The 14,245-nt window shown below is 45.6% G+C and overlaps 1 protein-coding gene across 3 annotated transcripts in view; it reads right to left on the minus strand.

The window, feature by feature from the left end:
• Window positions 1-11,223: 11,223 nt before the first annotated feature.
• Window positions 11,224-14,245, minus strand: part of LOC149308067 (GTPase-activating protein and VPS9 domain-containing protein 1) — a 36,936-nt gene continuing 33,914 nt past the window's right edge. For all 3 annotated transcript variants that reach the window (XM_089535014.1, XM_089535015.1, XM_089535013.1), the window contains 4 exons: window positions 13,745-13,958; window positions 13,417-13,489; window positions 12,816-13,013; window positions 11,224-12,466 (listed from right to left, as the gene is read on the minus strand). In XM_089535014.1, coding sequence (XP_089391140.1) covers window positions 12,326-12,466; window positions 12,816-13,013; window positions 13,417-13,489; window positions 13,745-13,958 — 626 coding nt within the window. In that variant the 3' untranslated portion in view covers window positions 11,224-12,325. The remainder of the gene's footprint in view (window positions 12,467-12,815; window positions 13,014-13,416; window positions 13,490-13,744; window positions 13,959-14,245) is intronic.

Below are 14,245 nucleotides of genomic sequence, written 5' to 3' on the forward strand. Positions count from 1 at the left end.
TGGCGGGGAGGAGCAAAGAAGTAAAAATCTAGCAAAGTCTCAGAATATCCTGGCATAAGATGGAATATTAGGTTCAGAACGTAGTGTGTTCCTTCAAGTCGTTTCTGACTTATAGCGACCCTATCACGGGGTTTTCTTGGCAAGGTTTGCTCCGAGAAGGTTTGCCACTGCGTTCCACTGCGTCATGTTAAGAAGATGGAGCTTGTCCAGAGGAGGGTGACCAAAACGGTGAAGGGTCTGGAAACCATGCCTTAGGATGAGAAACTTAGGGAGCAGGGGAGGTTTAGCCTGGAGAAGAGAAGGTTAAGAGGTGACATGATAGCCCTGTTTAAACACTTGAAGGGGTGTCATACTGAGGATGGATCAAGCCTCATCTCTGCTCCCTTCCAAAAAAATCCAAGCATCTCTCAGTGGCGTATTTCAATTTTATGCGATCGTAAGTCCATTTGCAAGGACGTAACTTCCCAACAAGATGTGAGCCAGGATTTATGTTTTTAAAATGTAGGTAGATGATTGAACGCTTCTGGTTTTGGGGAGGGTGGGTTAGATTTATGGCCATCCACGTGGCCCCCAAAAGGTCCCGTGGGGCAGAAAAATGGCCCTTGGGCTCCATACGATTACTCCACCCTCCACAATCTGGCAAATTAATCCATTACAAGTTTCAGCCCTGATCATTATCTTTTTATTTATTGTTTGCCTTGGGTGCAGAAGGCACCATTGTTCCTTCGTCCTCGGCGTCATTATCTAAGCCACATTTTAATTCCCTGTTGCAAGTTCTTTCAATTAGCCAGCACAAATACCCGGACGGCTTGATGTCTTCATTAGCAAGATGGCCCCCGTCACCGAGCGACAGCCCAGATGACAAAACTGCCTCAAGGTTCTCCAAGGTGGTGGTGACAACCTCTTACTTCTTGCAAATCGGACTCTGGCAAAGGACACAGACTGGATGCAACCGGAACTGACGTAAGTCTGTTCTGGAGCATGTGCAAAGTGTATTCCGTCTTTTCATTCCAGACAGCTACACCCATCAGATGGTGAGGAATAGCATTGGCGCACTGCGTGTGTGACTTCCCAACCAGTTTAAGAGTTTCTAGTGTTCTGGGAGCCGCACTCCAAAACAAATAATGGCCAAAATTCTCTATGGCAAGCTACATTAAGTAAATACAGTGGGCCCTTGGTATCCGCTGCGGATTGGTTCCAGGACCCCTTGGATACCAAAATCCATGGATGCTCAAGTCCCATTTAATACAATGGCATAGTGAAGTGGTGTCCCTTGGCAAAAACAAGGTTTGCTTTGTATTTTTAGCTACCTAGCAGAGGCCCTGTTAGTGAACTGCCAAGATGAAATCAAGGCAAGAGTTTCTAGAGCAGCTATTCTGTTCCGTGTTTTTGGAATTTTGTAAGGTCTGCTTTTAAAACAAAAGGAAGGAGAGAAAAGAGGAGGGAGGAATGTGGCTCAGCATTCAGAAGTTTGGGGAACGGTGCCCTGGGGAACTCCCTGGGCTTCCATAGCTGGGCTCAGCACATTAGTCATGAGGAGATGCATGGCAAAGTGTGCTTCGGCAGGGTCTCAAGAGGCCCCCTGCAAATGCTGAGCTCTTGAAATTCCACCTAGGCAGATGGCTGGCTGGATGCTCCTAGTTTTAGCCTGAAAAAACCATCTCTTTTTCTGCCTCGCATGTCAGAAGCGTCTTCATGTGTGAGAGAGAAAGGCCTGGGATCCTGTTGGTGACAGACAGACATCTAACATCAACAGGAGGAGACACCTGGTCCTCCACGTCTGCGGCTTTGACTTTTGTAGATCTGATTATTTGTGGGTTTGATTTGGGAATTTGTAGGTCCTCCAGTGTGATTCTATAGTCAACTTCTAATAGCTGTTGACCATAGAGTTGTACTGGAGGACCTGGAGATTGTTCTCTTAGGTAAAAAGAATAGTGCTTTTTAATTTGCAGTTTTACCACATTCACGGGGTCCTTCACCCTTAACCCCAGTGAATCTCAAGGGACCACTGTAGTGTCCTGACCAAGAAAGTATTAGCAGCTCTCTATGCTGTTTTAAGGGCCTACATACCCTGAAGGCACCAGGTCCTGCCTGATCTTAGAAGCTAAGTAGGGTCAGTCTTGGTTCAAACTAGGATCAGAAGCTGCCAAGGAATATGAGGTGCAGTAGGCTCTGTTTCAGAAAAAGGAACTGACAAAGCCACCTCTGAGGATTCCTGGCCTAAGATCTTGGATCCAAACATATTTGTGGGGAAACTAGGGTTGCCATATCCCGCCGGGGGGCGGGACAATCCCGGTTTGGGCGGTGCCATCCCGGTCCCGGTCCGGTTTGGCGCCCAAACCGGGATGGCCCCACCAACCGCGGCCACCTCAGGCCCCGCGGCGGCTCCAAGGCCTTGCTGAGGCCTGGGAAGGCTCTCCGCGGTTGGAGCTCCAGCCGCGGAGACGCTCCCTCCCGGGCCCCAGCGAGGCCTTCGAGGCGGCTCCGCGGTCGGAGCTCTGGCCGCGGGGTCCTCCAAGGCCTGCGCGAGGCCAGGGAGGAGGAGGAGGCCGCTTCCCACCGCAGCGATTGCCGCGATGAGGGGCGGCCCCCGCCTCCTTCCCGGCCTGGGAGCCGGCCGAGGCTTCTTCCCAGGCCGGGAGGAGGAGGAGGCTGCTTCCCCTCGCAGCGATCGCTGCGATGAGGGGCGGCCCCCGCCTCCTTCCCGGCCTGGGAGCAGGCCTAGGCTCCCTCCCAGGCCGGGAGGAGGAGGAGGAAGCCTGGCACCGCGGCGATCGCCGCGATGCCAAGCTTCCCCCCGCCCTTCCCGGCCTGGGAGCCGGCCTAGGCTCCCTCCCAGGCCGGGAGGAGGACAAGGTTTAAAAATCTAGGACTTTTTTTTTTAATTTCCTAGCCAGGAAATTTAAAAAAAAAAATGTCCTACATTTTCAAACCTCGTCCTACATTTGTCCCGGTTTGGAGGTCCTCCATTATGGCAACCCTAGGGGAAACACATCTCAACTTTGAGACCTTCCGCCTGTTTTGTATTTTGGCTCCCATCAACTCCAGAATCAGAAATGCCAGGAACTGCAATCCAAAACATCTGAAAGGCACCAAGCAGAGATTTACATAGAATAATAGAACACTTAGTCTCTGTATTCTAGGATCTGAGTCATTGTCTTCAATGTTTGCAATGCTAGATTCTCATGTCTCTGAATGGTCATTTTCCCCTCTTGATCTCTGTCTGCATGCTTGCTTTCCAGCTTAGCAAACTGCTAGAAGAACCACTTGCCTATGCCTAGCATCATGTCACCAAATGTACAAATCGCTTTCCTTTTCGATGGCTGAGCCCTGCAGAAGAAAACTGCCTTCTCAAATTTACTTTCTGCAAAGTGAATTTCAAACAGCTCTCTCAGGCCATCTACAGGCTGCATTGCTCTAATGTTCAAACACTCACCAAGAAGACCTTGGTATTGCTTCTTTTTAATGTCTTGATAGTTGTTGTTCTTGGCACTGTGCGTCTTCAAGTTGGGTCTGACTTACGGCGACCCTAAGGCAACCCTGTTTTCTTGGCAAGATTTGTTCAGAGGGGACTTGCCATTGCCTTCCTCTAAGAATGAGAGAGTGTGGCTTGCCCAGGATCACTCAGTGGCTTTTCCCAAGGAGGTCTACAAGACCAGAAGCGGATGCTGAGCTACCATACCTTCCAAAATTTCACCGACGAAAAGGAGGACACATATGTCCAAGCAACATCAGGATATGATCAAAATGTCCAAAGTTATGAATGGGAAGGACCCACAAAAGCAAGAAGAGGCTGCAGCAGTTTGCTTTTGCCTGAATCTACTGGGAAGGGCATGATTCTGTCCTATCTTCTTTCTCCAAATCAATTGAATCCTACTTTTGTCCTTGAAACTCAGTATATAGCAAGTGAAGTAATCTGAGGACAAAGAGGAAAAGTGGGACAATGCGGGAGAAACGGGGACATTTTGAAAGCAGCTGAAAAAGTGGGAAAGGAGAGGATTAATTGGGATTCTCTTTGTCAAATTGGGATAGATGGAGGATATGCCAGCTACTCCCAGTTTCAGTTTTGGAAATGAAATGGCTCAGAGGAGGTCTCAAGAGAGGGGAAATAATCTGGAATTCATTTGAGGCAATCCTTTGATTGTTGTCCATCCCTATCTTAAGGGATGGAGAAATAACGTTACAACATTTTGTTGCAGGAACCACCTCTGAAAGCTTCATACTGGGACTAGTCAATACAAAGGGCTTGTTGCCAAAGGTTAGGGTTGCAGGCGTGGATTTCTTAGGGATGCCTCACCAGCCATCATTCGTAGTCAGCATGATGATAATCCAGATGGAGTTTGGACTCTTGCAGAAGGACGACACTTAATGTTCTTCTTTTCCTCGGCTGGGCCCTGGTTTGATTTCTCGATGCTTCATTAGCCAGTGTTTGATTGATGGCTGACATTCCGTACTTTGAAAACGAAGGCATCTCAGACGCAACAGGCAGCTGCTATGGAAGTTGTGCGCACTCAATGTCAGGCCTCTTCAGCAGCTTCTTCAGTCGTTTGGCCATCGCCGGATGCGACTGGAAGAATCTCTCACAAATGCAGTGTGGCCAAGCCTTAAACCGTACCCAACCAAGGGTTTCTTCTTCCTTGGCTTGGCTTGGCTTCGTCTTTTTTCACTTGCTGCACCATTTTCCTAGAACTGCCTTCCTGAATATCTGCGGACTCTCTCTTCTCTTGCTAGTTTTAAATCCAAATTAAAGACTTTCTTGTTCTCTAAAGCATTTGGAACTGTATCTTAATATTGTTTCATAATTTTATATTTGATTATACAGCGGGACTTTGTCATCCGCTGGGGGTTTGGTTCCAGGATCCCCCATGGATAACAAAATCCATGGATGTTCAAGGCCAGCATAGCATAGTGGTTTCAGCATTGGACTAGAGCCAGAGTTCGAATCCATGTTTGGGCAAGTCACATTCTCTCAGCTTCAGGGGAAGGCAATGGCAAACCTACTCTGAACAATGCCCTGATCCAACAGTTGCTACACCCCAAAGAAGTTGGGAAAAGCCGCTTTACCGTTCCCATTCTGTACCCAAATCTTCCCGTTCTCCAAAGAATAACCACATTATTCCACTTAGGCAAAAGGCTTCAGGTAGCAGGATAGTCCAAATCTGTTCCTGTCCTCACCAGGCCCTTTAAAACCATTTTAATTTTTTTAAAAGCTGTTTTTCAAAAACAAATTTCCTCCGGTCCCAAAATGAGATCATGATTGTAAATTAAAGTGTAATTAGCCTTTATGCTTTTATATTCATTAACTCTTCTCTGTTAATGATGCAGAGGCTGGAGTGTGAAAGCCCAGCATTATGAAACCACATCCAGGAAATAAAATAGTGATTTAGATAATGGCCAGAATGTATTGCCGCTACTTGCACATAATTAAACAAATGCTCCATTTAAACTTGGAAACATGGATGAATGTTGATTAACCCCAACCCAACGAATCGGCATTGCGATTTGGTTAAGTGCTCGGCTGCACGGCTGGCAGGGAAGAAAGGCAGGCGGAAGACGGGACACATCCGTCAAGATACACCTGCATCGTACAGGTGCGAGTGCGGGTCCAGGCACAGTCTGGAGTAAGGCAAAACAGAGGGAGATCCAGCAGAGCAAATGGGGTATAGTGGTTTGAGCACTGGACTACAGTGCTGGATCAAAACAGGACTGACCTGTGTGCACCAGAAGTGTCCAACAAGCACAAGTGCCCAGTGCCCAGCAGAGGTGCCTAATGTGCATCAGAAGTGTCCAATGTACATCAGAAGTGTCCAGTGTGCATCAGTAGTGCCCAATGTGTATCAGAAGTGTCCAATCCACACCAGAAGTGTCCAACACACACAAGAAATGCCCAGTGCACAATAGAAATTCCAGTGTGTGCCAACCCTTTCTACTCTATCCACTTCTGACCTTTTTGAATGCCTGGGCTGGAAAAGCACAGACAGCTATGCCTGCCAGAACTTTGCAAGTTCTTTGGCATTGTTTTCCTTAGCATCGTCCTTTGTATCCTTTGCTAAGTGCCTCTAAGTTTTACCCTCAGGTTTATCCACGGGTCAGATCAAAATCCATAATTTTGGTACCAAAACCTGTCCTCGACTTATGGATGAGGTCAACTTATAGTTGAGTATATATGATAGACTGTCAGCCATTATTCACTGTAAGCCTAAATGTTCTTTTTGGGCCAGTAATGTGCAAGATAGCATTGAACGCTGCACTGTCGGCATTCCAGATTTCTCAGACATTTATCTGGGCTCTTTTTCCCCTCCTTCCCTCCCTCCCTTTCTCCACGAAAGCCATGCTGCTGCCCCTGCCCCACCGTGGCTGGCAGGGGCCTTGATTGACAACGCCAGCTCCGGCCCTGGCAGGGGGAAGTGATGGCACGGAGGTCCATCATTATTCACCGCCATCCCATGAAACACCCCCCATCGCTCTCATAATGAGGCTAGCCATTAAGGGCTCAACACCCCCCATGGCCCAGGCAGCCAACGCATTGGAGCCCTTGCTGGGCCCTTGACTAGTCCCCAGACAGGGTCTCTTGACCCTGGGCCAGATCCCAGAGTCCTGGGGTTCAACAGGCTGCTGGGAAACTTTTATCCAATGCCAAGTGTGTGCATGTGTGTGGATAAATCTGATTTTCTAGACACCAGGCTGCTAAAGACCATCATCCGAAATCTACCTGTGCCACTGTTTAAGCATGAGCCAGGGCAGTTAAAGCGGTCTCAAACTGGATTATTTCTGCAGTGTGTTTTGGACACAAGGTGCTGGACCAACTTAGTAGAGAAGGGGATAAAGCACTTTGGGCAGTTCCCATAAAACATTCCTATAAAACTATTTTTTTGCCGTCATGTGTCTTCAAATTGACTCCAACTTGTGGCAATCCTGTCCTAAGATTTTCTGGCACCTTTGGGACTGAGCAAAATAAAATAAAATAATAATAATAATAATAATAATAATAATAATAATATACCCACCTCTCCTCAGGGCTCAAAGTGGGGTAAAGCACGTTAAAATACAAAACACATAAAGCCACCCTTAAAGTTGTAGACCAAGTCTACAAAAGCCCATGCTACAACTTCTTTTGCTCAGTCTCAAAGATGCTGCCAGATCCCTTTGTGTGCTAATATATTTATTTATGACATTTAAATCTCATAAAATTTCCTCTAAAGACCTCTACAGGGATCCCCATGGCCACATTTTATCCTCACAGCAACCCTGCGGTGTAAGCTTTAGCCGCTAAGAGTGAAGTGACTGGCTCCAAGTTACCTTAGGCTGCATCCACAATGCAGAAATAACCCAGTTTGACTCCACTTTAAAAACTGCCATGGCCTAAAGCTGTGGAATTTAAGGAATTGCAGTTTTCAGACGCATTTAGCCTTCTCTGTCTCAGAATCCTGGTGCCATAGCAAACGGCAACGCCCAGAATAGCATTAAGCCATGGCAGTTTAAGTGGTTCGAATGGGATTATTTCTGCAGTGTGGATGCAGCCGTTCATGGCAAAATGAAATACCTGAACCCATGTTTTCTTGGCTTTGGCTGATGCTCTGAGATGTGGGCATCTTGCAGCCCTCAATCGCACACAGCGAGGACTTTGGCCTGGTTTCAAAAGCCCTCTGCGGATGATCAGTTCTTCGGACTTTTGTCAAGAGCGATCTGTCTTTCCCCAGACAGTCCATTTGCAGGGAAGAAGCAGGAGAGGAGAGGAGAGACAAGATGGATGGATGAGGAATGGGAGAGCTTGAGGACATGTAAAATACCACTAAAAACCTGTTCCAAGAAAGGCATGCCCTCCAATCAACTAGTGCATTGCAAGAGGGCTCCCTGGCGCATACTTTGTCTCCCCAAACCCCCAGCGACGTTGTGCGCTTTTGGGGAAGGGGTCCCTAGTCGTGTCGGTGCCAGAAAGCACACGGTTTCCCCTCCACTTTGCAAAATTCAGGCTTCCAGGTATAAGATTTAATGAAAGGCACAATAAGAAGTGAGACAATTAGAATTTCTGCCTCATTATCATGGTAATCTTATCAGTGGGATAATGAGGTATTAATGGAGATTTAATGTGCCTCTCATAACACAATCCCTTGGAGAAAACACATAAGGAAATTGCTGTAAATCCACTTAATGATGGAAAGGTCCCCAAACGCCATCTTCCAGGGGATGAAAAATGCCGGCAGCGGATGGAACGAGATTCAAGGTCAATCACACGGCAGGGACGGATGGAAGGAGGGAAAACGGCCCCCGGTACTTTATAGTTTTGCAAGAAAAAAATGTCTTTGCTGGCATGGGAAAGGTCAGAGAGGGTGGGCCCTAGCCACTGCCCATTCCGAAATGAGGCGACAAATCTCACAAAACACACATGCACAATCTCTAGCACGTTTCCTCTGACATTTCACATCTGAAAAACAGGACGTGTGTGTCCAAGTGACACCAAAGTGTGGTCAAGGTGGCTATATCTATGTCCGTATACATCAATATGGAACCAGCATGGTTTGAGTGTGACACTCTGGAGACCAGGTTTTGAATCCCAGTTCAGCCACAGAAACCCATTGGGTGACCTTGGGCAAGTCGCACTCTCTGAGCCTCAGAGGATAGCAATGGCAAATCCCTTCCAAAGAAACGTGCCAGGAAAACCCTAGGATAGCTCTGCCTTAGGGTCACCAAAAGTAAAGATGACTTTGAGGGGCACAACAAAGAACAAATGATTATCCAGGTAAGGTCCTGGAGCATGGATGTTCCCACATTTGCCAACCTGGCATGAAGTAGCCAAGCTTAATGTCCAGGTGACATTATACCTGCAGTAGATGCCAACAGGATCCTGACCCCTGTGGTCCTCACTTGATGAACTACCCATCTGCTCAGTACTTTGTTGTTGTTGTTGTGGTGGTGCGCCTTCAAGTCCTTTCCAACATACGGCAATCCTAAGGCAAACCTATCATGGGGTTTTCTTGGCACGATTTGTTCAGAAGTTTGCCTTCCCCTGAGGCTGAGAGAGTGTGACTTGTCCAAGATCCATGGCTGAACTGAGAATCAAACCCTGGTCTCCAGAGTCTCAGTCCAATGCTCAAACCACTACGCCACACACTGGCTTCTAATATCCTGTTTTCTTCTCCCTTTGTCTCAGCAACAAATCACACAATGCACACACTTTTAACCCAAGACTCAAAAGAAGCAAATACACTAATTTTGGGTCGCCACAATGCAGAATTCCAATGCCGTTTCCCCTTTGCAACACCCTGCCTTCGACAAATAGCTGAAACCAGGCCCATGTTCTTAAATGTGGAGCCATGCAGCTTTGCCAAGATTTGCATTAAAGTGGTTTGGCCACTAGATGTCACTCTAGCCATGCAAACCTAATCCAAATATCCTGACATACATACAGCATAGGGCTGTGACTTCTCCCAGGCTGATGTTCAACAGGTGAGCATGCAACCGTTGCATCTCTTGTCAGGAATGACAGAACCATAGAATCATAAGAGCGGGAAGGTACCCCAAAGTTGTTTCCAACTTATGTTGGCCCTATCATGGGGTTTACTTGGCAAGATTTGTTCAGAGGAGGTTTGCCATCGCCTTCCCGAGGCTGAGAGTATGACCTATCCAAGGTCACCCAGTGGGTTTCATGGCCAAGCAGGGATTGAACCCTAGTCTCTAGAGTCATAGTCCAACACTCAAACCACAATGTCTCTCAAGCTGTTAATACTTGTTCCATTAACTCAATCCAACCAGTGTCAGGATGACAATAATACGCAGCCATAAACCACGAGGAACGTAGACTCGGGCAACTGCAGCACTACTAAAGCAGCTTCTGAGCAAACTCAGTCTGTGGGAAGTTTAAGTTGCAATGACAAATAACATTCCCTTCCAACAAGTATTAGTTCACTGGTAACTTTAAATTTCCACCAAGTGCTAGTGTAGCTCAAAAGTAGACTTTCACAAACAAATAAGACTATATGACCACAAGACAAATAGCCTGGGTATATCATGGCATTTCATAGTGTCCTACATCAATGTAGCAGCAAATGTTAACAATTAGTTGCATACTTACAATCACAAGGGCATCCTTAAAACACTGGGTTCAGTATGCTGACCGAAAAGGAACATAAAACAGCCCAAGAAATGAGATGGTTCGTTAGAGGACCTTACAGAAAACAGCTGAGATTTAATTGTTCATTGAGACCATGTGGGATTGCTTTCCTTAAAAGAACAGTACTTGAATCATAGCAAATTTCAGGTACTTCTATAACACAAAATTAAGAATCCACACTGCTCCTTAGCCCAAGTTTTGTTGTACAGTTGCTCCTCCATATCCATGGATTCAATTATTAATGGCTTGAAAATACTTCAAAAGTATGTAAATTCCCAATGGCAAACCTTGAGTTTGCTATTTTATATAAGGGACACATTTTACTATGCCATTGTATGCAATGGGAGCATCCATGGATTTTGTTACCCATCTGGCTTACATATTATAAACCACTTAAGAGTGCTTAGTTCACTATTAAGCGAAATAGAAATGTAAATGCTATTACTTTGTGGGGACCTGGAACCAAAGCCCAGTGGATACCAAGGGCCCACTGTAGTTTTCTAGTTGTTTTAAGGTGCGTTCCAAGGTTTTCTTGTTCCTTGACCCAAAAACAGCCCTGGGGAACCCGCATACAGTCTGTGAGCCGCAAGTTGCCTGTACTAGAACAAACCAAGTAAAGTGTGAGCTGGATATCCACTTCATACAATAAACTGAGAATCAACTGAGCTGGAATTGGCTCAGAGAAGATGGATATCACCAAAAGAGCCAGTTTAGTTTTCTAACCTGTCTTTGGGCACTGACAAATGAAATCCCATGTTGTTTGGATTCTTCCTCTCACCAACCTAGAGGATCAACTGAGCTATAGCCCTAATAATATATACCATATATACTCAACTATAGGTTGGCCTCATGTATAAGTCAAGGGAAGGTTTTGGGACCAAAATTATGGATTTGGATATGATCCATGGATAAGCTGAGGGTAAAACATGACTTCACTTAGGTCCATAACTGAGCAGAAAGTCAGTAAAAGGAGCCCATGATCTACATATGATGAAATATTGCTTTTGCACTCTGCTAGTAACAATGAATGGTCTGAGAGCTGAACACAGCAAAACAGCAGCAATTACAATTAACTGTTGAGAACAACGGCACAAATAACATACCAGTAAGACTTGACTCAAACCCCTGGCGTATGTTTTTAATATGAATAATCAAAATATATATTACAGTTTCTGGCTTCATAGGGAAAATTTTGTTCGGGGTTTGTACAATATACACAGTATTTCGGAAGGGAAGGGGGAAAAAACATAGAAAGTCACTGATGCTTTATTTTTATATTAGAACTTTTCAGACAATCCCCTCTTTATAAACTCCAAGCCTAATTTCTTATGTGCAATAGATGAAGACTCCAATGCCCTATTCCCAAAAATGAAAACAACAAATGCTAGTGAGAAAGCCCGGTGAAAATGTTCCAGTTTTAGTAATTCTAGGTAAGCATTTACATTTTAATAAATACTCAGGCTTAAGCCCCTTCCCACAAAACGTAGCTTAAATTCCCCCCAAGAGTCAAAGCGTTTACCCAGACAAATGGGTCACACATTTGCTGCCGGAAAGGCAAGCTAACAAGGCCAATGGTGGCAAAAGGTTTGTTCAGTGTTGTTGCTTGTGTTATATCTACAGTGTTCTTTTGCATTTCAAGTTTTCCCCTCAGCATCCATTCGCTTGAAACTGTCCCATGTGGCCTGCATCTTCCTTCTCATCCAAAAAAGAATATATATATATATATATATATATATATATAATGCGTAAATAAAGATCACCCAAAAGTGCTGGCCCTCATTTTCCCACCCCTAAATTAAAAAAAAAAAGAGTATTTAAAAAAATAATTTGAACCCAAGTGTTAGAAAAAGATGTCAACATGGATGTTGTGGCAGCAGAGGACAAGGCCTGGAGATCCCAGCATACCTTAATGATGTGGTCCCTTTTTGAATTATCATTTGACACAGTGCTAGTTTTTAAGGGAAGGAGGATTAAAAAAGAGAGAGAGAAAGAAAGACAACAAAACAATATGCCCCCCCTCAATCCACCCCTATTGGGATTAGTCTAATTAGTAAAGGTTTGTTTTAAAATGCCTGGATTCTGTACAATATTTACACCTGAAAGTCTTTTGCTTTGTTTCTCTGTCGCCTGGGAGGGGCAGGTTAGCAGGCAGCATTACATTCTTAGAGGTCCTTCGCTCTGAGCAGTTTCGTTCAAAGGAGGCGCTGGCGCACATCACTTGCGTTCGTCAATAGTCTTAATGAACTCCACCGCCGCCGTAAACTGCATCCACCAGTAGGATTCCTCTCCAGTTAAGCAGTTGGCATAGAAACTACTGATGTACTGGACAGTGGACAACAGGCAGGGTGGATTGGCCTGGGTAAAAGAGAAGGTGTATAGTAGGTTTATACACATGCTGCTTTACTCCTCCAAAAGGACTCAAAATGGCCAACAACAAAAAATTAGAACATCTCATCATTCTTCAGCAATTTCTACATGAGCCAGGGTTGCTGTGATGTGCAGCCCAAGAACATCTGCAAGGCCACATGAATCCCCTGACATACAATTTTGTACGTTCAAAAATGGTATCTCCCTAGGCTTCCTACACTGTTCACCCCATCATCTCCCTTCACTCTGATGAAATGAGAAAAAATATATTTAAGAAAGGAGAGGTGCTGGGGATTTCTTCTGAAGCAAACTCTACACAGAAGTCAACTCCTTTTACCTTTATGAGTACGAACACAAGGACAGGGACAAATTCGTCTGCCCCAGGGACAGAGTCTTCGTTCGCCAGGCTCAGCAGGTTCATGATGGTGGAGCACATCCGCAAGACGCACTGCAGCTTGTCCCGGGGAGTCTTGTAGGCACTGATAGTGCGGATTTCAGACTGCGCCGACGGCCACGGTGCTTCACGGAGATACACCTACCAGAAAAAGAAGAGCAGACCTTATTCTAGCAAATCAGTCCAGTACCTAGAAAATGGGGCCTGGGGTGTTGGGAAAGCTAGCATATAAATATCACAAATACAGCAGCACAGGATGTGTTAAATATGCAAACACAATCCAAAGCTTTGGGTGAGTTACACTCTCTCAGCCTCAGAAATATTACTTATTATTACAGTGTAATTATTATTACAAATATTACTTATTATTACACCACTTAACATTAAAGGCAGTGTCTTCTTTCACCACCCTTCCCCAAATTGACTAGTTGAATGTAAAAGATTCCCTGTCTCAATCATGCTCCATCCCATCCATTGTCTGAAGAGGTACGACTGTGACACAGGTTTTCCACCACGGAGCCCATGCTCTCTCAAGGGAGCTTACCTCAGGGATCTGGAGTGCTTTATGGTTGGCTGTCACTACCTTAGATAACCTCTGGATGTGATCGTGGAGAAGCCTAGGAGATAAAAAGAGGAAAAACAATAAGTGATACAGAAGAAAGACTCACCTGGCCCTTATGTAGTTTCATTTTATGAGTTTCCCAAAATCAAGGAAAGCATTCCCCAGGGGAAAAAATCAGTTAATGAATTGCACTGATTAGTCTGTATGCAAAGGGATTTTGCAGCCCCTCTGAGACTAAGTGAAAGACAGAAGTTTAAAGACTCCTTCATCCACTTCCACAGTGATGCCAACTGAGTTGGGCGTTACTCACTGGTCCCGCAGGATGTCTCCGTCTTGGTTGGGGTAAAAGGCCAGCTTGAAGATGCGGTTCATGACACTTCGCTCAATGGCCAGCTGGGCATCCTGGAGCTGTTCCTCGCTGGCATTCTGCCAGATGACATCTTGGGCCATCGCCCCGTACAGGAATTGGAGGAAGTCCTCCACTTGGGCAGTCTTGTCATCGGCTGCGGTCAGCTTCTGGAAATCTTTGGACAGAGAGTGGAGGGGGCGGAAAATTAGAGTGTTTCAGAGAGTAAGGAGAGAAAGTGCCCTCTCAGATACAGAAATCCTCACTAGCCATCCCTAACTTTTATAATCCCCCCTTTTTTCATGCTGGGAGGTTGTGATTTTTGAATTGCTGCAGGTCAGGTTCCTCAAAGCTCTCTCTCTCATACACTCCCCCAAGGGAGAATAAACAAGGTCAATACCCAAGAGTCAATTTTCCTACATTTTAAGTGGACACCCAGACCTACAACACCATGTGGGCTCATGG

The sequence above is a fragment of the Sceloporus occidentalis genome, unplaced genomic scaffold (assembly GCF_023333645.1).
Source record: "Sceloporus occidentalis isolate IW3139 unplaced genomic scaffold, rSceOcc1.0.p SCAF_8, whole genome shotgun sequence".
Lineage (NCBI taxonomy): Eukaryota > Metazoa > Chordata > Lepidosauria > Squamata > Phrynosomatidae > Sceloporus > Sceloporus occidentalis.